The following is a 24,496-nucleotide window of genomic DNA, read 5'->3' as shown; positions in this document are numbered from 1 at the left end:
AAACTTCACATGCTTCAGGTTTTATGATTTATACCTTTTCCATTTCCTATGCATATTTTTTTTAAATCATAAGAAAGATTGGCAGCTCCTTTTGGACTTCCTTAGACATTAATTAATCACTTTCTGCAGCTTCTTCCTAACCTTTGCTGTTACTTTTTCTTCCTGTTAAGATTTGCAGCAGAAACCTATTTCTTTGCACAAGTATTTAAAAATAAGTATTTCTTCGACATAAAAGTTACTTATAAACAGTATTCCTTAAATATAGAGTGATCAGTGATTTCATGATAAGGAAATAATGAGAAATATTAGGTGTAGCATTCAGCAATGAAATTTGTATTTGCAAAGTTCCTAGGAATGTTATGCTCACCGTAAGAAAAACCCCCTGGGACTCTTCCAGGTTAAAAACATTGGGTTTGCCCYTTCTGTTGGCTTGATCGTGACTGGCAAATCAGATGCCTTTATTACCATGTGATTTACCTCATGTTAGAGGTGTCTAAATAAATTAAGTTCTACTTAGTTATGCTTGTCTAGYCATGTTTTTTACTAGCTTTCAGTAAAAAGAATAATCACTTTATATATATATCTTTATGAGAGCTTTTGTAGTTATCATACAATGTTTTCTGCTATGGCCTTGATGGTGATAAGTTTGCAATAAATCTTAGACTTGCAGCTGATGCGGGTCCTAATGTGTTTTAAAGGCAGGAAAGATAGAAAAAGTCTCCTTGGAGAAACTTCAGTTTTATTCAGCCTATACATTTGCAGTCCAAGACAGAAAAAATGCAATATAGGCTGTTGCTAAGGCCCAGCTTTGTCATTTAAGAATCATGATAGACTGAAAGAAATACTCAATCTATTTTTCTTCATGTGCTGATTGCAAAGCAAAGCAGACCTTATAGATTTTCTTCCATTTGATGTTAATGCTGAGCTTTCCTATTGAAATGGGAAAACTGAATTCAACTTCAGAAAACAGAGAAGAAGCCAGGGTATATTTATACCATGAATTCTTCTGAATGAACTTATTGAAAAACTTCCACTCTGGAAACATATTGGAAGAACTCTGTAATATGGAATATAGATTTGACAGGAAAAAAATAAAAGGATCATGAGAGCAACAAATCTGTTTGTCATCTGCATAGGAATACTTAGTAATTTAAATAATATTATCAGGGAGTGCAATGACAGAGAATGGAACAATGCAGGGCCAAGGATAAGCTCCTGTGGGACATCAGCTGTAAGTGAAAAAGGACTTGATTAAGGATGGCTGTATTAAATAACAAGTGAATGGTCTAACAAAAATAACGCTTGCCAGCACCACGTGTTGGCTTTAATGACACATCCAGAGTACAATGAATCAGCAGTGGTGATTTTGAAAATAGAAGACTGACAGTATTTCATGAGAGCAAATTGATGAACACATGCACAATTACCATTTCAGGTGATTAACCAGAGGACAGCAGTTAGTGGATGTCTCTACTAGTTATGCATCTACTCTGGCAAGGAGAAAAGCGAGTTCTAACTTTTGGAGATATTTGCAATACAAGAAACCCTCGGAGAACAAGTTAATTGTGTAGATCTTGGCCCGACATAATAAMAAAAAAAAGGGCCTTTAAAGACACCTGGAACTGCTGCAGGTGAAGCCTGGAAAAACAGGGAAAGGAACTTTACCAGAGGAGTAGCCCTGTAGGTTTTTATTTTGGTAAGCTGATAGAAAATGAGCTAGATAGTTTATCTCTTGARCTGTGATATGAATTGGAATTGATAACTTCAAAATTATTTTAAAATTCTTTGATTAATTTGAATGTTAGGAAGATGTGGGAGATATGGTTCTAGTAATCCCAAGATGAATGTCCAGCAGTCCATTGTTTTGCATCTTATGTTTACCATGGAGCAGGAATCACCTAGTCTTGGTTTCCCTACTTTATTTACTTTGCATTAGTGTTTATTAAAATTATCTCAATTTCCAACCATGGGGTGATTTTTAGGCCTTTTAAAGATTTTTAATAGTCTGATTCCTCAGTATCTAATATCACTTCATGAACAGCACAACTTTCCCACTTATTTTTCTTCAAATATACAAAGGTCATATTCTTCATCTGGTCTATTCTCTCAAATTATTTGCTTAATTTTATTTGCAATCTGTGTAGTCATATGGGCTGGAAACAACCAATTAGATCACACTTTCCCTTCCCTTGCCAACATGGAATGTAGTCTCCCAGACAGGGACACATGCTTGATTTTAGCCAAAAGYTCAGAAGAAGCCTCCTGACTTCACCCACTGAAATTTAAACTCTCATCTGTTATTAATCTATTTTCAGCAGATGATTACCAGAACATCTGCTCATGCCCAGTAAATTTTTRCTTCCTTCTCTTAAAGCCAACTTCCCCAGTGGACTGATGAAAGAGAGATTCTGCAGCTCGTTCTGCTCTTTAAAATAGCACTGGTYCACTGAAGAAATGTTAGCTGAAGGTGAGGGAGTGATCTTTGTAATTCATATTGCAGCTATAGGGGAAATAAGAGCAAAATGATTTCAATAACAGTAGGATTTCCATCTAAATTGTTTAATTTTTTTTTTAATTGGGAARCATTAGGACACATTCAGCAAATGCATATTTGGGGTTTAYGTGAAGTTGGAAGCAGCCACGCAAAKATCATTAATCTTAGCAYTAATCAAGTCTTTGAATCACAGGATCATTGAGGTTGGAAAMGACYTCCCAAGATCTTCGAGTCCAGCCTTTGACCCATCACCACTTTGTTACATAGCCCAGAGCATTGAGTGCCATATCCAGTCATTCCTGGAACACCTCCAGGGATGGGAARTTCACCATCTCCCTGGGCAGCCCGTGCCAATGCCTGACCACCCTTTCAGTGGAGAAATTCTTCCTGAAAATCTCGTGTCCACTTCCCTGTCATTCCCTAAAGCATATGGTCTGACAGTCTTCATTCAGGAGGATGATTACAGTGGAGGGTTTTCAGGAGGGCTTTGAAATCTGAGAAGGCAGGGGCTGTTTGGGTTTTTGTCAAGGAAATTCCCTCAAAGGGGAGGTGCAGTATGGGAGATAGTGTGCGAGCTGGTCAATGCCTTGATTCCTCTGATATTCCCTTTCTAATCTCCCTCCTAACTTTTCTTCCCTACATTTCCACAGTGAACATTCATCCCTATGATTTACCGATAAAATTTATTTGTGGGCATTGAGGAAAACTCTGTCTCAACCTCCCTTCATTTAATTTTCATGCTTTTTGCAGGGGTGCTGCTTTCTGCTCTCAGGGTGCCTTTCTGTAGTTTACAYGGGCTACAAGGACATCTTTTGCAGGACCCTATGAAAAATTGGCTGTGCCAAAGCCCTTTTGGGCAGTTTTATGATTCTGACCAGAATAACTAGTCATTTTACATAAACATGAGACTCACATCCCTATACAGAAGTTAAATTTTTGTGTTTTCTCTAGGTTTGCTACTCCAACTGCAGATATTTAGGGCAATATATGTAGGGCCTGGTCCTTTGTAGGGAACTACTCATCTGATGAGGTAGCCAGAAAATAGCTGGGCAAAACTGAAAATGGGAACCTAAAGCAAAGCCCACCCAGAATAGGAGAAATGTTTTTTCCTTGTGGTTCAGGTGGACACAAAAGCCCACCAAAGAAATCAGATTATATTTATACAAACTCATATTATACTTATGCAAATATATATACACATGCTTATACAAATGTATATACTTATATGAAGTTATAAAATATTACTATATTAAAAAAGCTGTAGCTTGGGGGTTTCTCATTCACATAATTTCAATATCTGGACCTGTAGCTTTYTGTGATCCTGATGCGCACACAGCTACACTCTAGGCAGTAGATGAATGGATTTTAGAACATGATAGATTCAGTTTTTAAGAAAAATATCACTTTGCAGCCCACCTGGAGCAGAAGATGGTTATTCACTGTGATTGTCTATGTTGAAAGATTTAGTTGGAGCTGACAACTTGAAACATTAGCACTATATTCTGTTCAATAATGATTTCATACCTTGTTTTCTCTTTTTTTATGTTTCAGAACAAGAGCCAAGGATTGAGTTTTGTCCGTATACACGCACCTTGGCAAGTCCTTAGTCGAGAAGCAGAAATCCTTAAAATAAAAATGCCCACTAAAAAGGTAAATATCTCCCATTTTCTATCAACAAGTTGTATGACTGAAGGAAGAGGGATCAGAATCATCATTAAATGTATAGAAACCCATGGAATTACTGTATTTCAAAAATCAGAGAAAATGAAGGGTCAGGCTTGTTTTGTCACTTTACCAGATCTTTTGAGATGATTTACTGTTCAGAGCTATATTTAAGATGGGATTTCCAAAGGGGTTTTTAAAGGTTACAGAGACAGCTGGCTGATGGACTGCATTCAGGGGGGTGATGAGAGAGGTGAGACTTAGGAGGGCTTTGAAAGCTGAGAATGCAGGAGCTGTTTGGATTTTGGTCAAGAAAATTCCCTCAAAGGTGAGGTAGTATGGAAGATAATATGAAAGCTGGTCACTGCCTTAAGACTTCTCCAAAGAAAGCGAGACTCTCTACAAAGTCTGTTTTGGTGGTATTATTGGCTTTGTGAATTCAGACCTGCCTGTTGTCACTAAAACTTCAGCTCACTATCTTCTTTCCAGTCTGTTCTGAGCAGAATTGCTGACAAACCTTGTAAATTCTGAGTAGCAGATCCCCCAGTCTGTGTTCCTGAAATGATTTAGCCTGCTGGTTACCAACTGCACTGGAGTCAGGGGAACTGCCTYGTGCTTTCAGTTAGTGACACCCATCAACTGCACTAATGAACGCTTATGTCTTTGCATTGCCATTAGAATTAAAGGACAGATCGATTTTGTTTTCTCCCATTCCACTGTTTGATCTTCTTTTGTTTGAGTTTTTTTTGTATTCTCTCCACCAAAAGTTTCATTGTGGTTCAAATYGTGGTTACAATCTGTCATTATCAGAAGACTGGCCAAATCAATCTTGCACACTCTCAATGTGTTTGCATCCCAGGGGAAAAAAAAATTATATTTCCAATCAATCTTTGAAAATTAGTTGGTTTTAGACAGCTACAGTACCTCTAAACTTGTTAGAAATAGTCCTACGTAGTCAGCTCCTCTCTTTGATCTCCTCCCAAATTAATTCCTTTTATGCATTTTTRGTGCCTGCTTATTTCTTCCTCCTGTCCTCATGGAAGTTTTCCCCTCCTAGTTTCTTGCAGATGCACTGAAGTAAATATTACTCTATTTTAATTGATGAATATTGCCCTAATTTTGGACCAGGTTAAAATCTGTCTAGGAACTGAAAATATCTGGTGGCCCTCTCCTTATTCATAACAGTTTTGCATCCTCTTCTCTTCTCTGATCAGGAGAAAAAATCCTCTGTTATATCTAAAAGTAAAAAAAAAAAAATCCTCTGTTATCTCTAGCTGCAGAAGCATGCTTGACAAGAAAGCTGTGTTCATGTCCTAGGGGTTGGGGTTTTTCTTGAAATTAAAGACAGTTGAAAGAGTAATTTCCTTGGAAGGAAATAAAAATCAACTTTAAAAAACAGAAATCTTGTATTTTGGGGACTTGGTGAAATAAAATAAAAGTTGCAGCCACTAACCACTAAAAGGAAAATTCTGTTTTTKTTCAAAGAAACAAGACATTGCTCTCAAAGCACACTAGGTATTTCCTGTGATGTTATTTTTGTTTATTCAAGGACCCCATGAAACTGGGGAAAAAAACTCCTACATTTTCAGGGGAAAGTATTTATCCACCTCTAAACATGAGTTGGTTACAAATATTTTTTCCCAAATGTTCAGTTTTAAATAATCTTTCAGAACACATGGTATGCTGGGATAGGGTACTCTCTGAGCCCTTTTGACAATATATAAAATTCTGGATATTATAATATGGTTATTTTGGAGAGCTAGACTGTGCCAGACTCAAATATGAGTATGGAAACTAATGGGAGCATTGCTCTGTCCCCAGAGCTGTGATGCCTCTGGCTTTAGTGAGTCATGGGAGAATGAATCCCATGACTGGAGTGCTGGGATGGAGAACTAAAGCTGTTCAGGAGGGATGGGCAGAGATGGAGGAACTGTACTGTAGGGAAGGAAAAAGTTGCAGCTAAGGGATTACCAAATTGAGAGATTCTGGGTGAAGATTAGGGAGATGAAAAACAAAGCAGATGTCATTGAGTGTGTATAGGACTGATGAATTATTCCTTAGGCAACCAGGAGAAATTTCTTGTCCTTATGGGAAACGGCCCCTTCCCAAACACTACCTCATAATATGGCCCTGCTGCCATAAGCAAGTGTGAGAAATTCCTGAAGGGTTTTGGTACTACTTTGCCACGAGGATTCAGTGAGCTAGGAAAGATGCCCACACAGACTGGTGTTTGTCAATACAGAAGGTCGTGTGGGATACGTGATGGTAGGAGGCTGCCTTGGCTCCACAAAAGGTTGAGTTTAAAATATTCAGTCTAATGACAAAAAAAGGTCATCAGAATTGTTGCTCTAGGTTTCAAAAGAGCACACTCAAAGACACTCAGATACTTACTTAGCATTCTTCCCTGGGAATCTGCTTTTGAGGGCTCCAYGAGTGTGTGGTTGAATATGGAATTCCTCATGAAGCTTGAGAAGAAAAAGAAAATTTCCGTCTCTAGAAACAAGGCCAGGCCTCACAGGAAGTTTACAAACCTGTAGTTCACATATTTAGGGAGAAAACAAAAAAGGGCAAAACTCATCCTGAGTTGAAACTGGCCAATATTGTGCCACACAATTAAGACTTTTGAAAGTGTGTAAATAACAAGAGGAGGTGTGAGGAAAATATTGGGCCGATACTTGTTGGAGATGGTCACCTGGCAAACAGGGATGAAGGAAAAATGGAACCCTTCATTGCTTTTTTTTTTTTGTCTCAGTCTTTAATATCAATAATAGACCCTGGACTGCCTGGTCCTGAGGCAGAGTACTGCAGCTGTGGGAACAGTTAATGGCTTTCCATTTGTGGAATTTTTAAGGGGCCTTCAGTATCAACTGTATGTTCAGAAGTCCCTGAGCCTTGTGAATTTATCCCAGTGTAGTGAAGGAATTAGCAGGACCCCGTTTAATACACTACCAAAGGGCTTGGTACACACTGACTGGGAGCTGCTCGGGGCAGTTACAATTTACAAGAGGGAAGAGCCAGGAAATCACATACCTATTATTCTWACCTCAGGACTTGGAGTAATTGTGGAGAAAGTCATGCCAGCTGCAGCTGAAARGCATTTGAACGGCAATGCATTCCTCAGGCACAGACAGTGTGGTTTCACAAAGGGAAAGTCCTGCCTAACTAATTATATATCCTTCCACTATAARCTTCCYTGCCTAGTGGATGAGGGGAAGGCAGTAGATGTAGGTTTTTTTCCCCCTGGATTTTAGTAAAGCTTTTGATATTATCCCTCCCAGCATCCTGCTGGGCAGGTGGTTTAACTGTGAGATAAGCAGGTACCTGGAGCTCTGAGTGAGGAGCTGGTTGTTTTCTTTTTTCTTGTATCACTAATTCTACACTGAGGCTTTTTTCTGGATGTAGCTTGTGAAGGATAAGAATGTTTTGAAACTGCAACCCATATGGATTGAYGCTTTTACAGTTATATGGGAATATGTCTTCAGAAAAGACATATTTTAATTACTGCTTTAAACATATGTGTGCAGCAATTTTTTTTCAATCTTCATTTTCATGTCATTTTGGAAGGGACATGCTAATGTACAGTTTTATTTCCTCAGATGTACGAAATCAAAGAAGAAGGGGGAATGCTCAAAACATTAAATGAAATATGGTGCAAATTGACAGAACCTCTGCAACCCCACGTGCCACAACAAGAAAATACCAAGAYGAAAAACTTGTCCTACCCATTTTCTAGAGAAAAAATATATTTGTGAGTATTTTAAAATGTGACCAACAATGAAGAAAGGGGGAATGTATCATTTTAACATATTTTTTCTACCCCTATTTCAGTGAAAATTCATAAATTCATCAAGCATGTCTGGAAATCCTGAGGAAATATCTGAAGTTGTCAGATTTTCTGTGGATTAACAGAAATCTAAAATGCAGAGACTTTCTGCCAGTGTTCCACTTGCTTCTGCTGGATAAGGCACTGGAAGCACTGCACCAAATAAAATATCCATCTGTTTAGCTTAAGAGGTAGAAATCCTCCCACCAAATTCCTGATTATTTGGTTAAGAATATTACTGCCTGTTTGGAAAAAAGAAAGAGYTAGTAGAAATATGGTGGTATTTTGCATCTTGATAGATTTATTGCAGCAATTAAAACTCAGCTAATAATATGCAGATAAGGAATTCTTGACACCTGCCCTTTCACTCAGAATAATATTTCTGGGCCCAGTCTGACATTAAACACTCTTTTTTCCTCCTGGGTGTCTCCTTGTCTTTATGTTCAATAAATAAAATTCAGTAATAAATACAGTGACCCACCATATCATTTATTGCCCTCTGACAATTTTAATTAATTCTGAATACAAGTCAAATTGATGGAGGAGAATAAACTGGGCAGCTAATTTCACATATGATGATTTTGAGGTTTAAGGGAAGGCATAATTCCAGTGGAATGGTTTTTGAAAGCAAGTGAAATGCTGAGTAGTGGACAGGAAAAGAATAATGAACATCTGCATCAAGCTGGTTGACACCTAATAACATAACCTCAGCAGTGCTGAGGGCATGTTATAAGAAAAATATTAAAAGGTCATCTTCTGTAAAAATAGAGAGGTTCTTCTTACCCAAACGGCATTTTATATTAGCTAATAATTTTGCATTTTTATGCCCACCATCACTGCAATTCTGCTAGAACTCTGAATGACTGGGTCTTAAACAGCACACTCTGTTACAATGCACTTTGTCTTCTATATTTCCTTTAAACATCTGTTTTTCTGATTAACAGTGGTTTCTAAGTGAATTCTAAATTAGAATCTTGCATTCTGTCTTATTTGTTGCTTCTATGCCTTAATATAGAGCTATAGATTTTTCTTTTCCTCTATGTTTTAGGTATAACATCAGAGACAAAAACACCTTTTTTGACAACGCCACCCGCAGCCGAATAGTAAGTTAATAAAAGTAACATATCCTTCTGCAGAGTGGGATTTCCTAGTGGGATTTAGAATGGGATTTTTATGAATGTTTTTGATTCACCTTTGCTAATATCATCGATTTATGCATTTAYCTGTTCTTGCAGAACACTAATTTCTGAAATATATGTATGTAAGGAATTTTTTTCTGGAGCTGCTCAATGCTTCAGGAGTTGTAAATGCTCTGCAGAGAAAGTACTGACTGCTCTCCATTGCCCGAAGCTGTTTTCAACCCTGTTCCTAATCTTTAACTAGATTTTCTTCCATGTAGTCCTTATATTTCCAATCGTTCTATAAGGATATGACACAATAGGATTTGGCCTACAAATATTCTAGCAGATAAGCCACCAATAAAATCTGCAAAATTATTGAATATTTGTGCAAACYAACACTGCAGAAGCCACCTATTTTAAAGCTTTGTTTTATTGCTAACTCCACGATGGAAGTCACTCTGAAAGAGGATTTGTGTTTTATCCCACTGTTCTTTATTGCAGGTGAGAGAAATTTTGAAGCGCACATCTACAAAGGCCAGAAACAGCATGGGTAAGGTGGAGAGAAGAGAATTAGAGGTGTTCTTTAGAAAGGAATTRTTTAGGTGCCTCACAGAGTATTGATTTTTCTAGCAGGACACAAAATATGCTGGCACATTTTCACAAAAAAAAAAATAGAGATGGAAATAAATGTTTTTTTCTGAGACATAAAATCAGAATTTCTGGTCCATGGTTTGGATAGGACGTGGTAATTGGAGCTGGCTTTTCATTCCTACAGGTGCAGCATCTGGCACATAACTCTCATTTCATGAATTGTTATAAAATTGGATTTGATTATTGTATGATGTGCTTTGGAAAATTCAGATGTATTATTTCTTGTAGGAGCATATTTTTCTTGCCATTTCAATAGAATAAATGCATCTTTCCAGGTTACTTTTATTACTTCAGCTTTAAAAATCACCCCCTGAGTTGCCTAGTGAAATATATGACCTAAGTATGGCTGTTTTGAAGACACTTTTGGGATAACAATGAAATATTTGGAGCTTGAAGTTCAGAATTTATTTAATTTTCTCAAGGTTCAGAATTTATACAGGTGTACTTATTCTCTTTTCTCTCATCCGCTGTGGGATCATGACACACATCTCCCTAGTGGAAAAGAAGTGATGGTGCTCCTTGTCTGACATATTTTCTTGAAATCTTATTGTAAACTTGACCACTTATGGACAGATCACAATGCTCAAGGGTAATGTTCCTGGCAAAGAATGTCTTGCACCAAGATTCTGCACAGTCTTGGTGTGATTTTGTGCAGGGAAGCTGCATTAACACATTTTTGGTACAGGAAAATAGATTGATTAAATTTCCCAGAGCAGGAGATTTTGKTTTTTTTTAAATTACATGAAAAGCATAACAAAATGAAAGCCACCAAAAACTCTTTCTCTTTTTCAACCAAAGCCACTTGCCTTTTCTCAGTACAAACTTTAAAAATGATGATTGTCATACCATTTCCTTTAAAAAAACAGAGAATTTGGTATTAAAAATGTCAGGCATTCTCCATTTCTAAAACATTATTTGGCAGGTATCTGCTTTTTTAACTGTTTACTCAGTGTTGTTCTATATTTTGATCTGCTCAAAAGGTTCCAGTGGGACAGTAGAGACGAATGCTGCCTTATTTTTCTGGATTGTATCAGCTGGCATGCTGGGAATCCTCCTGGAGACTTTGGAATTTGTTGGGAAGAAAAACTGAGAGAAGTAACCTTTCCTACAAGGACAGAGTAGGAAGGGAATGAGCACTTTGCCAATGAAAATATCTGACCCTTCAAATATTCTCAACTTGAATATCTTATTCTGGTTTATAGTGGAGTAACAGCCATCATTAGAGATCAAAGGACTAATAATAATTTTTCAGGATTTTTTWAAGGAATTTTTTAAGGAATTTCTTTTTTAACTCTAAGGTGAAAATACAGACTGATGAACTTAAAGATCAGGTCAGCTCAAGATCTTATTTGACATGAAGTAACTATTTTAACATTCCTATTCTTTCCATCTTTCTGGAAACTTGACTGTGTACCATGTTTGACCTAAATTCACTCATCCCTTTGATCTTCTGAGTTTCTTCCCCAAAAGTCCCATGTTTCAAATGTCACAAAGGCTTTTCCAATCTCACTGGTCTTCAGCTTAAAACCACTCATCAGGAGAGGTTTAAAACAATTTTGTTCTTTTTAAAAAATAAGAGATTATGGTTTACTTTGCACAAGAGGCAGGACAGTGATGTTGGAAGTGCTTATAGCACTTTGGTGTTCTTAAACAAGTTTTATAATACAAAAGGATGAAAATACCAACACTTCAAATACATTTGCTTATGGATTTTTTAACATTTCTGTAAGGCTGAATCTGATTCTACTCTTATGGTACAAGGAAGGTTTATTTTCTTCTAGCATAACTCTGAACCACTGAAAATTTGCAAACATTGAATGCTTTCAGAAGCAGGCTTGACACTATCCAAGCAGGATTTCTTGATTCTATAAATGCATGTAGTTGTCTTTGTAACAAGGAAGGCATTTATTGGTGCTGCCTAACATCTCTGACGAAAGGGGTTTTCCAAATATTTCAGAATGATGTGTAATTTGACTATCGAATGTTCTTCATTGCTAAAGACATGCTAGATGGTTTTACTTTTTTCTTGGCATTGAAAGAAAAGAGGTCTTTTATACATATATAGAATAAATTACTAATTATTATAAATTACTTGTCTTTGGTGCTTCTTACAGAATTGTTTACACCTGCAGAGACTGAGGATGGAACTGCTATATGAGTTGCAGGTCTTGAGAGCCACCAGGGATCTTGTGTCTGTCTATAGGTGCTGCAGTCACTTCCTAAACTCCCTGACAGTGTCCAAGGCTGGGTTGGATGGGGCTCTGAACAACTTGGTCTGGTGGAAGGTGTCCCTGCCCAYGGCASAGGGGCAGGAACTGGCTGATCTTTCAGGTCCCTTCCAATGCAAACCATTTTATGTTTCTATAACCATAAACTTATGTGAGAATGTTTTAAATTGCCAGCAGGGATCCATGGTTCTGATCACTGTAAAGATTCAAGAATGACTTCTGGATGCTTTGCTCCTCAGTCATGTGGTTCTTTGCTATCAGGGTGAAAAAGTAGTCAAACAGTCTTTGTACTGTGCTGTTCACTGAAGATAAAGCACTTTATGAAAATGAGGTTCTCTGAAAAATGTTTTGCACGGCCAGGAACTCCTGTGTTGCTCTATTCTCATAGTGACTACTGTCAGTRATACAGCTCCATCCCCTTTGAAACATCAGGAAATGAAATCTGTAATAATATGTTTTCTGTTCAATTGTGCCTGGTGACCACCTGAATTTTTCTTTTTCTTTTAGGCATTGGCACATTAATAGCAAACAATGTTTATGATGCAGCCTACCCACTTCACGATGTACGTATGTCCTATTAAAAATCCAGTTCTCTGCTGGTCTCACTCAGGAGACATCAATTCATAGATATTAATATGTGCTGCCTGTGACAATGAAAATMTCTTCTAAGTGTAGTTCTAATATGAAACCTCTTATAGAAGTACATTTCAAGTTGTGACCTAAAAGTAAAATCGACAATGTAGGAAGAGCTGAGAAACCTTTTATTTAGTTTTATCTGCTTTTACATCAGTTATTAAGCTATTTTCTTTCTCCAGGGTGAATATGAAGGACAAAATGAAGACATGAATGAAAGAAAGGTAAAATACATTGCAAGATTTATTTCTTATGAAATTTAATGTGATAAATGTGAATTAATGTTCTAAATATCACTGTAAAGCATTAGCCATTGTACAAAGAAGTAAGTGCTCTTACGAATGCATACATTTTTGGCATTACATATTTTTCTATATTTTTGCCTAGAAAAATGTTTTTACAGGATTTTTATAAAGTCTTCTTCTAAAGAATGTTAGTAAATTTAATTTGATATTTACATTTTGAAATACTTCCAGTTTTCCTCCGCATGCATAGACAAGATTCTTCAACCTTTCGGGAAACAAAAGTTGTTAAATAATGTAATAATTTTGTTCTCATAACCAAATGCTATTAGAGAGCAGTGGTTACTAAAATAAAACATAGTTGCACTTTTCATTTGATTGTGCATTTAATTTAATTGCATGCAATTTCTTAAAATCTGCTTTCAATTATTTTGTAAATGAAGTCTCTAGCTATCAAAAGACATTTGAAAACAGATCAACTCTCAAGAGAAACAGTGTGAATTTAGACTGTGCTTAATAAATATGCTCATTTTTAGAAATGGGGAAAAAACCCATTTAATGACTGTAATCAATTAAGATCCATTCCATACTGTTCTCTAATGTTTGCTCATTTTATTTTCCTTGATATGAAAACAATAGGGTAGTAAATGTAGAGGGAAAATAGTAGGGAGAGAAAGAGGAGAAGGGAAGATTGAAGAAAAAGGGAATGTTTGGATACCTCCAATATTTACTATACTATAAAGATTGAGCTCATACAAACTGAGGTCATACATCTGATTTCTCTAATGCCGAATTAGTAACATTTGAAAACATAATCTTTGTAGTTTTTGGTTAATAATATTGCCATTCAGCCACTAGATGTCTTCATGTGCTGTATACAACTTAATTTTGTGTATGAACCTTGGTAAACAAAACAAAATTTGAAAGCAAACTATAAGAAGGTTTTTATTTGTGTCTGTTACTTTGAACTTTTTGTTTTTGAAGGAATTCTGTGCTCTGGACTTGCAGAATTTTCTCTGAGCAAGTGATAGAGATCCAGCAATGGGAGGCAGCACTACGGATTACTGATTTAAAGAAAAAAAATTAGAGAAAAAAAAGTAAATGAACATTAGTCAGTGGAGAAAGATTGGGAACTATTGAATGGGGTGGAAGAGGGCCTAGAAAGACCAGTGTCTGGAAAAATATTCCCCCTACTACTTGTATTTTGTGCTTCCCTCTCTTTATTCTGCCTATTAGGCTCAGTTATGAAGTGTTAAGTATTAAAAACATAAAAGCTTCTTTCCACAAATACTTCATTGATTATTCACATATGTCCCTGCTGCCTAGGCACTGAATCTTCTGTAGTATTCCTAGGCATAACATCATCTGTTTTCTATCTGAATCTAATAGTCTCAGTGTTTAATTTCCTGAAGAACYCTGATCAGGTTTAAAAGAAAGGAGGGTAATTTTGCGCTTTTTCTTTTTTTTTCTTCTGCCCTCTTCTATTTTGCCCATTATAACTTATCTGGATCTTCCTTTTCAATTTTCTCTTGTATAAGTCCCCAAAATGAGCTGAGAGTCCATATGGGATACTTATGCCARTAAGGCTGCAGAAGTAATTAAGGTTTCTGTAGCAGTTTACAACATAAAAGRTTGATCCTTATCAACCTTCTTTAGGATTTCCTTGGAGCAAATGCACAGTGAAACAATTCTTTTGTCACATCGTATAAGAATCAGTGATCTGCAGTCAATGAAACMGTCAGACTGAGATAGTTTTAGTCTTTCCTAAAAGTGTTGACTGGAGTGAAAGAATTTCTAGTTTCAGTGGGATTTTTGCTCTAAAAAAATCTTTTAAAGAAAACTATTGAACAGTAGAATGGCAGTGACTCATCATAAGCATAAACACTGGTTTAGTCTTCTTTAAGTTTCTGACCCACTGGCAACTTGTAACCCTCCATTGCTGCTCCTATGTCTGACATTAAAAAATCCGTGAGGGTTTTGTAACCTTCCTGGGAAATACACTGTTGTCATATGCTCCAACAGCATCCCTATTATTAGCAGCAGATTAGCAAATTATTATWAACTTACAGAAATAACCTGTTCCTAAACGGAATGCTATTTTAGAAAGAATTTTCTTTTTGCTCTTCAAATTCCATTCCGTAGCTGTGCTCAAAGCAGCCTTTGGGTAGTTTAAGAATTTAATAGTTTCAACTTTCTTYTTTTGTATATTTGAGTGAATGCATTTCTTAGCATGATTATTTGAGGAAATAAATAACATTTTTTAGGTGATACTGTGGGGTAATGGCAAGGGATGCTTTTGAATAGGGGACAACAAGTATTTGTTTGAAAATAGCAGCAGCCAGGACAATCCTCTTCAATGAAGCTATGTCACATAGATCACAGCAATGAAAGAGGGAATAAGAAGACTGTCTCAAATTCTTTGCCATTGCTSTTGAGTGTATTGTGGTCAATCTGCCACAGGTTCTGCAAGGTTTGCTTTCATCCCTGACCCTGTTCCAGCTGGATTCCTCCCCCTGCCAGAAGTTTCTGTGGGATCTGGGCTTTTCTTTGGGCTCTCTGTAAGMTGTGGGTGAATTTGCACATTCAACAGCAGACATGACCTTATCTGATGTCCTCAGCATGGGGAGAAAAGTGGCTTTTCTATGTGCTCTACTGGGTATAGCAGCCCCAGGAGAAAAGCAGGAGAGCAGACTTGTTTTGCCACATTTATTACCTCTGGGTAATACACCCCAGTTTCCCAGTGTTGAACCCTTAACTTCAGTTCATTTCACCCTGGCCTGGGAAACACTGGCCAGTGACTTATCTACAGTGTGATTCCAGACATTTAATAAATTACAGCAAAGAAGAATTGCACTCTGTAAATRGGAAAAATGTACTTGTATGGAAAACTGCTCTTATGTTTTGTTTTGGTTTTAGTGTAAATATTTTTAAGTCTTAGAARATGTTTGTGAAAACAGAAGGGGCAACTTGCTTCAAGATAATTTTCAGTTAGTTTTTTTTTTCTTCCTTTAGTTGCTGTATCAAGAATGGGCAAGATATGGAGTCTTTTACAAGTTTCAGCCTATTGATCTCATAAGGTAATGTAGACTTTTATGAAATACCAAAGGACCTGGTTCTGATGTGATACAGATTAATTAATTTACACTTCAGTAAATTAAATCTTGGATTGATCAGAACATTAAAAATAATACCCTCACTACTTTWGTGAGTCTGATGATAATTTACTATAACAAAATTACACTCAACAATTATTACCTATGCTTTTGTATAATGCTTGTTTCTGGAAGAATGTCATACTTCAGGTTTTGGGGGGTTTTAAGTACTCATTGGTTCAAAGGAGAGGAATTGCCATTTACATTGATGAATTTTTATTGGAGAGTATGGTCACAAAATCTGGTGAATAATCAGAAGCTGGTGTTCGCATCATGAATCACTGTGAAAATATTTGACAGTTTTGAAATTGAATTGATTTGGTTTTTTTACTTCTGGTTTTACTAGTTTAATTCATCTGAACACATCCATATGTGTTTCCAGTGGGTTTTTTTTTTTGTATATTTATGAATTTTTTCTTTACAAACACAGAATAAGTTGGCTTTAAAATAAGACAAAACAAACCAGCCACGATTTTCAAGGATTTCCCAAAATATCTAAGAAAGCCAAAACAAAACATTTTTTGTTGTATTGTATTTTGTTTGTACTGTAAATACTGAGTAAATAAATATTTGAGAAAACTGCTGACTAGAAATGTTCTTAYATAAGATGCCTGTCTAGGAAGAAATAAGCTGGGATAGTAAGAAATAGAAGAAACCTCAACAAATATATGTTTCATGATTTTTTGTAACTATATGGAAGATGGTGTTTACTACCGTTTATCTTTTGAATAATCGAACTCCCACTATTTTTTATTGTGTGATCTGTCCCTGTGTGTTTACCTGCAAAAGCTGGTGTTGGTAATATGGATGGTCAATAAGCCTTGTAAAATATTTTTGTTATATTTTCAGTTAAATATGAAATACTACGTGTTGTTTTTCATGGAGTTAAACACTAACTATTAATGTGAGAGGAATTGCTCCTTCTTGGGAGCAAGATGTTTCAAAGTGGCAAGAGAGTCCACAAACCCTACTGAGGTTCTGCAAGTCTTTGAAATTTCCTCTTTTGTTTGCCTCTAAGGTTTTGAAGCAAAATTTGTGTACTTTTTATCGAGCAGTTCTTCTGGGGCRGGCTCCAGTATGGAATAGGTAAACTCAGAGTGAGGTTATGACACCTGCTGTGTTGTTAGTAAATATTACAAGTGTTCAATTAAACTGTGACTGACTAGAGGAATTCTCAAGTTTTAGCAGACCTGACAGCTCAGCTGAGTTAAAAATAGAGGCTCATCTGCTTGCACTCCATCTTCATTTGCATTTTGCTGTCTCCATTATAATGTTTCACTGTGCTGATATGATTTCATAGAAATTCTGTGGTTTAAACTTCTGTGAGAAACAAAAAGAACACCAGACATGTGCAATTGATGTCTGTTCTCAGAGATKATTTTTCTTGCTTTTATCTTCCATATTTTGCTTGACTGCAAGTTTGTTACCACTAAAATAAATGTGTTTTTTATTTCCTGRGTAATGTTAGAGATTTAGAGATTTAGTGTGGATACACCTGGAGAATGGMCACCCCTCTCTATCTGCCAGTGAAGTAGGTTTCTTCATTTTTATACCATGGGYATATTTGAGTTCAGCCTTGATGTGGATGCTTATTGCCTTGGCAGACGTCAGTCACACTTTGTGCTTTTTGATAATTTACTGTGACCCTCCCTTCTTCGATTGCCTAGATTATACTCAACTTTTTCCTCTGTGTTTTCTGGTGTAGCTTAAGTTTATATTCAGGCTTTGATGGACAGATGAAGCAGAATTTAWCTTTCTTTATACTCAAAGCCTGTCCTGCCTGCTGTTTTCAAATACATTAACTCCTCTGAAGTATGCTGCTTAAATAATACTCACATCCCCAAATAATTTTGAGCTTTTAGTCTAACTTTTTAATACAGCTTGCAAGCTGTTTTTAACTATTCCTTTTTCACTCTTATTCCATAGGAATGCTAACTGAAGGTCATTCTTTAATTCAAATGCTGATATTGGGAGATTAGATGTGGCACTSTAGAATTATTATAGATTATTCTTGGTGCCTCAGCACTTTCCTTYTGACCACACAGTTGTTGCCATTTCCCAGATGACTGTACACCAAAGATAGGAGACACATATTTGTTATTCTCACTTTTAGGGCAGACTGGGGATTCTCTTATAAGGTGTGTCATCCTCAGGGAATTTAACTGCATTGTCAKTCTTGGAAAATTTTTTAGTTCATAATAACAAAAGGAATTAATGTACCATTATAAAATTCACTTACAGTTCCATTCACTCCTTATTCTCTTCTGTAAAAATATCTTTCTCTTGCTTTGTGGACCTCTTTGGGCTATAAGAAAAAGCAAACTTTTTTAAAAGAAAATGCAGCTTTGAGTAAGGAGGATTTCACCAGATAAGAGCACAGTGGGTGTTACATATTTCTGTTCTACAGCAGAACGATTTCAGTTAAAGGCTTAAAGGAAATATATAGTGCAGATTGTGCAAATAGCATCGTGAATTGAGGTTCGATGTTATAACACCTCATCTCTCAGTGCACATCCAGATATAAAACTACATTGTTTGGAGCAGTCTGCCTGATGCAGTGCTTTATTTTCAAATATGTATGAATGTCTAAATATGAATTTAAACTCGTTTTTTGTTTCTTTTCAACTCACATGAAGAGGGTGATAAACTTTTTGGAGAGAAAAATTATGAATTATTTGCTAAAAGGTGTCTTAGGCAAAAAGTCCTGCAAATGGTTTACATCATCACAGTCATCTCAGGAAGTCCTGAGGGATATATTAAAAGGTAGAGAATGAAAGCTGAAGTTTTAGACTGAACAGAACTCTGGGGATCTGTCTGTTCTAACACACATTTTTTGTCATCTTAATTTCAGTATTGATTTTTATAGAGAGGATTTCTCTAGGGTGACTTTTTTTGTAGGAATGCACTTATCAACAGTAGTTCCTCTCAATCCTTGCACTACAATATAAAAAAGTGCTATTAAAACATCTGTGGTTTACTAATTTTCTTCTATTTTTGACGATTTTCCTTTGTCAAATGAAGATGAGTTTAAACTCAGTTTTTAGCAGTTTCTGCAACCGTGATGCCACTGTTGATCCAGAGACAGGGAGGACACTCCCTAAGAGTTGTGTGACCCTACATAAAGGAAGCCAATACTATACTTTTATATATATTATGGAATTTTAATCAAAGTTTCAACAACATGATTTTAAAATTAATAGGTTGTCCTTAGACCTCCCCTCTGCTCAAAGCAGAGCTGGCTTGAAAGTCAGATCAAATTGCTCATGAGTTTTTAAATCTCCTGGGATGGAGATCATGCAGCTTCAGCTCTTCCAACACTGCACCACTCTCAAAAAAATTTTGCTCCTCTTTGGACCAAATATTCCTTGATCTGACTTACAGTCACTGTTTTTTGTCTTTTAGCCRTGCACCTCTAATGAGTTTCTAGCAAGTTAAGAAAAAACACAGCAAGTGTAAGAAGTGCAGTAGAATTTATAGTAAGTTTTATTTCTGGTTRTAATGCAATCTTTATCACTTAGAGGCCCTAAATTACAGATGAAGGGAATAATCTAAGGTTAGTGGTGCCACAAAGAGATGGTTTTCCTTCGGAGAAAAAACATTAACTCCCACAAACCCGGCATTTTTACTTCTTAATGGGCATCTTGAAGCACCTACAGATGGGAAGCCTTATAGGAACTGAAATTCCAGGAGTGAATTATCCTTTATCTCTCGAACTGTTAATATAAGATTACCTCTGTTAATATAAGATTACCCAGGAAAATCAAGCAGAGTTGGCTCATTTCTAATTGTGGTGGAGCTTATTTTAATATTAGTGCTTCTATGAGGTGCCAGATCATCTTCTAACTGTTTTTTAGTATTTTAATTTTTATTTCCCGTTTCTAGAACTTCACCAAATTTCTTAGTAGCTAACAGGCTACATTATCTATTGCATGATTATTTTCAAAGCTGCAAATGCCTCTTGCTGTAAAGCCTGAAACTGGGAAGACATGTAAAGATTAAGACTATGTATACAATAACTCTTTTTGCAGGAGCAGGTAGGAGAGCATGTTAACTAAAATATTATTTTAGTGTATAGAACATAAATCAAAACTGGAGTTTTTGTTAGTTGGAATGTCTAGCTAATATATTTCCTCCTCCCTGTCTTTAACTATGTTTTCCTTTGGTATGGGAAATTGTTTCACTTCAGTGTGTAATGAATTCTGGCCTTTCATTGTAATGTACCCATGTTGCCCATTCTGAGCATCCCCAGACCCTGTTCCTGCCAGTGAATGCTGTGCTCCTAATGCCTGGAGCTTGCTTTTCCTGGCAGTTTTCAAAGCTGTGACAAACGCACGATCCAGAGTTTGACTGTCTCAGCTCTGGATACTGTTGCCTGCACTTGGAGTGTCTTGGGGCCTGTGTAGGACAGCGCTCAGKACAACCAGACCCCCAAAATGCCTTTTTACCTTCTGCTTCTTTCATCAATCTTCACCAGAAAAAACCCAAACCTGGATGCATCTGCTTATCCTTTCTTAGTGTAGTTTTAAAAGAGAGATAAAATAAGAGCAGAGAAGTTCTGCTAAAGTGGTGTTTTTATTGTCTTTAGAGTTAAGTGTTTCTTCCTTTGCAAAAGTGTGGTTAAGATCARTTTGTGGTACACTTATCCCCTAACTGAGCCCTTCCATCCTGTCTAATACCTGAGCAAATGATTTCTTCTTTCACCACCATGATTTGTAGTCACATCTTCATGTCTTGAGAAYGTTTGCTCCACATACTGTCTAGAATTTTAAGGACTTGAAAATAAAAGTGTGGGAATGTTCAGTCACTGCTTACATTAACTTTGGGATTATTGATTCTCAGATGGAGATTCTACTGTATGTTTTAATTCCTCTTCTTCTCTGTCCTTCTTMTGGTATTATTGTGAATTAATCTCACCAATTTTTCATTTTGTTTTAAATATGGAATGTGACCACTTTGGCAGAAACAACCCTGTAGCATCTGGTTATCTCACAGGGACTGAACCCTCCCTGATGCACAGTGTGCCTGCAATTCTTCCCTGATTGTCTTTAGCAGGCAAACCATCAGTGTTCACAGAGATGCTCTGGCTGCTGCAAGGAATTCTGTGTTAGGAAAAAGAGAAAACAGCTTTAAGCGTGGGAAAGTGCAGTAATCGAGCAGACATCACACTAAGTAGAAAAATGCCCATGAGCTCTACCAGTAAGTTTGGCACTTTTCCATGCAGTTCCTTTCCAAAGCTCTGCCAAACACATGCCTGAGGCAATAATCTGATCGTATCTTCTCCTATAACCCTATTGCACTTCGAGGGAAACATCTTTTTAGAGTTCCAAGAAACCCTACAGCGAAGACTCCTTCCAACATGCGGTACATCCAGCTTGCAGTTCATCATCATTACAGCTCTGTGTGCAGCAGGAAGAGCTATGCCAGCATCCACTCATTCTTGATGTCCTTTGCACCAGGTTTTACAGCAGAGACCTTCCTGGAGGGAGCCAGAAGCAGGTGGGGCCYTGGAGCAGAGTCTGAGCTGGTGAAAAATGAACACTCTCTCCAGCATTACAATTCTTTTTCCTTTCCAGTGTCCAAGTGATCTTGTTACCCCTCACAACCCCAGCTTGTTTATGAATGGCCTTTAGTATCGTGCTGTCCATCCATGAAAATGGTCTGCATTTTAGGAGTTTGATGCTAAGGCAGCACTTTTCAGCTGATTTGTAGGGAGTTTTCCCGCCCCTCACTGGAACTTCTCATCACAGAGCTTACMCGAGTGCTCCAGCCATTGTTTATTGCAAAGCAGAGGGGTTTTGCTCATGGTGCATAAATCATTGAGGAATTTGTATTGAATTGTTCTGCTGGATGCAGGCCTGTGACTGGAGTGAGATGATTTACTTACAGCTCTGCATTTCATAGACTTTGCCAGTGTTGTAGGAAGTGCTTCACCCTCTGTCTCTTTTGGCAAAAACTTGGTCTTATTTATTGTTGCATGTATGAGAGATGGATTTTTAAATCAGTAAGCTTGGATTGCAGTGGCGAGGAAAAACAGATCCCTGTTTTCTGATAAACATAATACTGAGGCTTCAGGTCACTGTATGAACACTAGGATCCTCATTGCTACCTGGATTCCTCCCTCCTGCAATGGGATTTTCAAAAGCTMTATCCAGCAAAGGATGTGCATATCTCCATCAGGACTTCTGCAAAGTCAAGGCTCTGAAGACTGAAGTGGCTGCACAACTTCATGGCGTCTCCCCCTTGGACTGGGGAGTTTTGTAGGCAGCTAGAATTCAGTTTTCCAGTACTGTCTCAGGGGAAGTTCCATGGTKCCTGTATGTGCCTACATTTCACAGCCAGAAACTTATATTTTTTAATGGACATGACCAATATGTTGCAATCCAAAAGGTGTTTCTGGAGGTGATATTTYGTCTATTTTGATAGACAATGGAAGTTTGTTCTTTCAAACTGGACAAACAGAAGACAGAGGTGAGAGGCCACATTTAGAAATGGAAGTAATGCATCTTTAAATATTGACCTGCATGTGAATATTTGTAGGTATTGAGAGGTGGGTGTTGCTGGGAGCTGCAGGGACCAGAAAACAGCTGTTGCATTTGRGTGGTTACAGGTCTGCTGATATTTCCTGTAGAACTGCTCCTGATGTCTTAACCTCTGTAGAAGGTTCTGGCTGTGGCTTTCTGGTCTGAGAGGAGGTTCTTTTCTGGCTCCTGAAAAGGACCAGACCTTGGGTCAAGATCAACCCATTTCTGGTTTTAAGGTATTCCCCCATAGTAAGATACTTTGTATGATGATCCTCTCTGTGCATAAGTCATATTAGGACAGGCTATGGCTTTGTCAGATCCAGTAACTTGTCTCTAACAGTGGACAAAACAAAGATGATAAGGTAAGAGATTGAGAACTGGGCAGCYCATAAAAATTAGCCCCAGAAAACACAAGCTTAAAGAAAGCTTTCAATGTAGGAAATCTTTGAACTTCCACTGTCAGTACAGAGAGCAGAAAAATAAACATTTTAATGCAATATTGAGGGGAAAAGGAAAAGAAATGGATGGAGCCAGGCTCTTTTGAGCTGTGTTTAGTGACAGGACAAGAGGTGATGGGCACAAATGAGGGTGTGRTAAATTAGCCTGTAGTTCCATAAGTCCTTTATCTTCCTCTTCTTGAAAATGGGGGTGATATTTGTTTTCCTTCAGCCTTTGGGCACATATTCCAGTTGACACCATCAATCAAAGGTTACCAAGAATTGCCTTGCAATGACATCTTCCAGCTCCCTCAGCCCTTGTGGGGGAATCCCATCAGGGCCCGTGGACAACAGACATCCCCTTTGCTTAAGTATTTCCTGACCTGATTCTCTTCCACCAAGGTGACTAAAAATAGTTTTTATACTTGTTTTTAATTGGAAATGATACATCTGTTTATTAGSTACCAGATGGTCTATCTGACAGCAGTAACACAGTGCAAGCACTAACAAGTACCTCCTTTCTAAAATAAATACATGGAATGAATGCAGGCTCTGCAATAAGGGTTAGCTACATTAACTTGAAAAGCAAGTGGGCTCTTGTGAAATATTAGCTATTAGAAATGAAAGATATTTAGGAAAAGTATTTGACATTCAAACTCTTGTTAAACTAGATGAAGAAAACCCATGCAAATTATCTTGTACAAACTGGAGATTAGGGAAGCGATGAGATGCCGATGACCTCACATTTGTTCAAGTAACAAGCCAGAAAAGCAAGTCATAATAGGTATAAAAAAATACAAAGAAAAAGATGAAGCAACCTCCTTTCTAGTCTAAAAGAAAAGTTGATTCATATTAAATGGTTACTCCTTATTTATATGAGTTTATTATAGAGAAAATGTTATCTCTATAACTGAATGAATTTCTTCTTATGTAGAGTGTCACTTGATGCCCTGATTGTTTATAAAATGAAACATTCTTCCTCAGAGATAAGCGCTGATTAATTTACATTGCATTGAATTCACCCTCAGCTAGCCATGTATTTTTAATTTTCCAGGTTTTGAAGGTTAATGGCTTTTTTTTTTTTTTAAATGCTAAATAAAGAGAGAATAACTTAAAGAGAGGTTAGGAGACTCAGAGTGTCCATGGGCTGTCTTATGCATGAATTCTTGGAAGTTACAGGCCAACCACTGCAGTACTCCTGCCAAAAATGCCTCCCCTGACCAAGGTATGCTGAGGCTTCTGCAGTCTCAGAGATTTTTAGGACCTTTTTACACTAAGAACATGACAGGCAACACCAACAGCATRATGTAATCAGGCACTTAATCCTTTCAAACAAGTTCAGAAGTTTTGTATTGTCCCGGAATGGAGAGGAGAGTGCAATTACTGTGTTTCTGACTACCCAACATTGTGTTGTTTGCTTATCCATTTGGCAGTTGTCAGCCTTAATTTCTGCCCCAGTCACATTACATGTCTAYTTATTATGCTTCTATTGTTCTTTCTCTTACAGCCAGTAAACAAAGGCTTCTTTCCAG

The 24,496-nt window shown here is 37.2% G+C and overlaps 1 protein-coding gene across 1 annotated transcript in view; it reads left to right on the top strand.

Annotated features, from left to right (window-relative positions):
* The window catches only part of ANO2 (anoctamin 2), a 138,310-nt gene that overhangs the window by 24,917 nt on the left and 88,897 nt on the right, over positions 1 to 24,496 (top strand). Inside the window, exons 4-10 of the mRNA XM_057385317.1 lie at positions 4,046 to 4,144; positions 7,753 to 7,904; positions 9,028 to 9,082; positions 9,602 to 9,650; positions 12,487 to 12,542; positions 12,795 to 12,836; positions 15,867 to 15,931. Coding sequence (XP_057241300.1) covers positions 4,046 to 4,144; positions 7,753 to 7,904; positions 9,028 to 9,082; positions 9,602 to 9,650; positions 12,487 to 12,542; positions 12,795 to 12,836; positions 15,867 to 15,931 — 518 coding nt within the window. The remainder of the gene's footprint in view (positions 1 to 4,045; positions 4,145 to 7,752; positions 7,905 to 9,027; positions 9,083 to 9,601; positions 9,651 to 12,486; positions 12,543 to 12,794; positions 12,837 to 15,866; positions 15,932 to 24,496) is intronic.

This window comes from Malurus melanocephalus, unplaced genomic scaffold (assembly GCF_030028575.1).
Source record: "Malurus melanocephalus ecotype Western Australia unplaced genomic scaffold, MMel_1.1 scaffold_16, whole genome shotgun sequence".
Taxonomy (NCBI): Eukaryota; Metazoa; Chordata; class Aves; order Passeriformes; family Maluridae; genus Malurus; species Malurus melanocephalus.
Note: the sequence above shows the minus strand (reverse complement) of the source record. Positions and strands in the feature narration are given on the sequence as shown.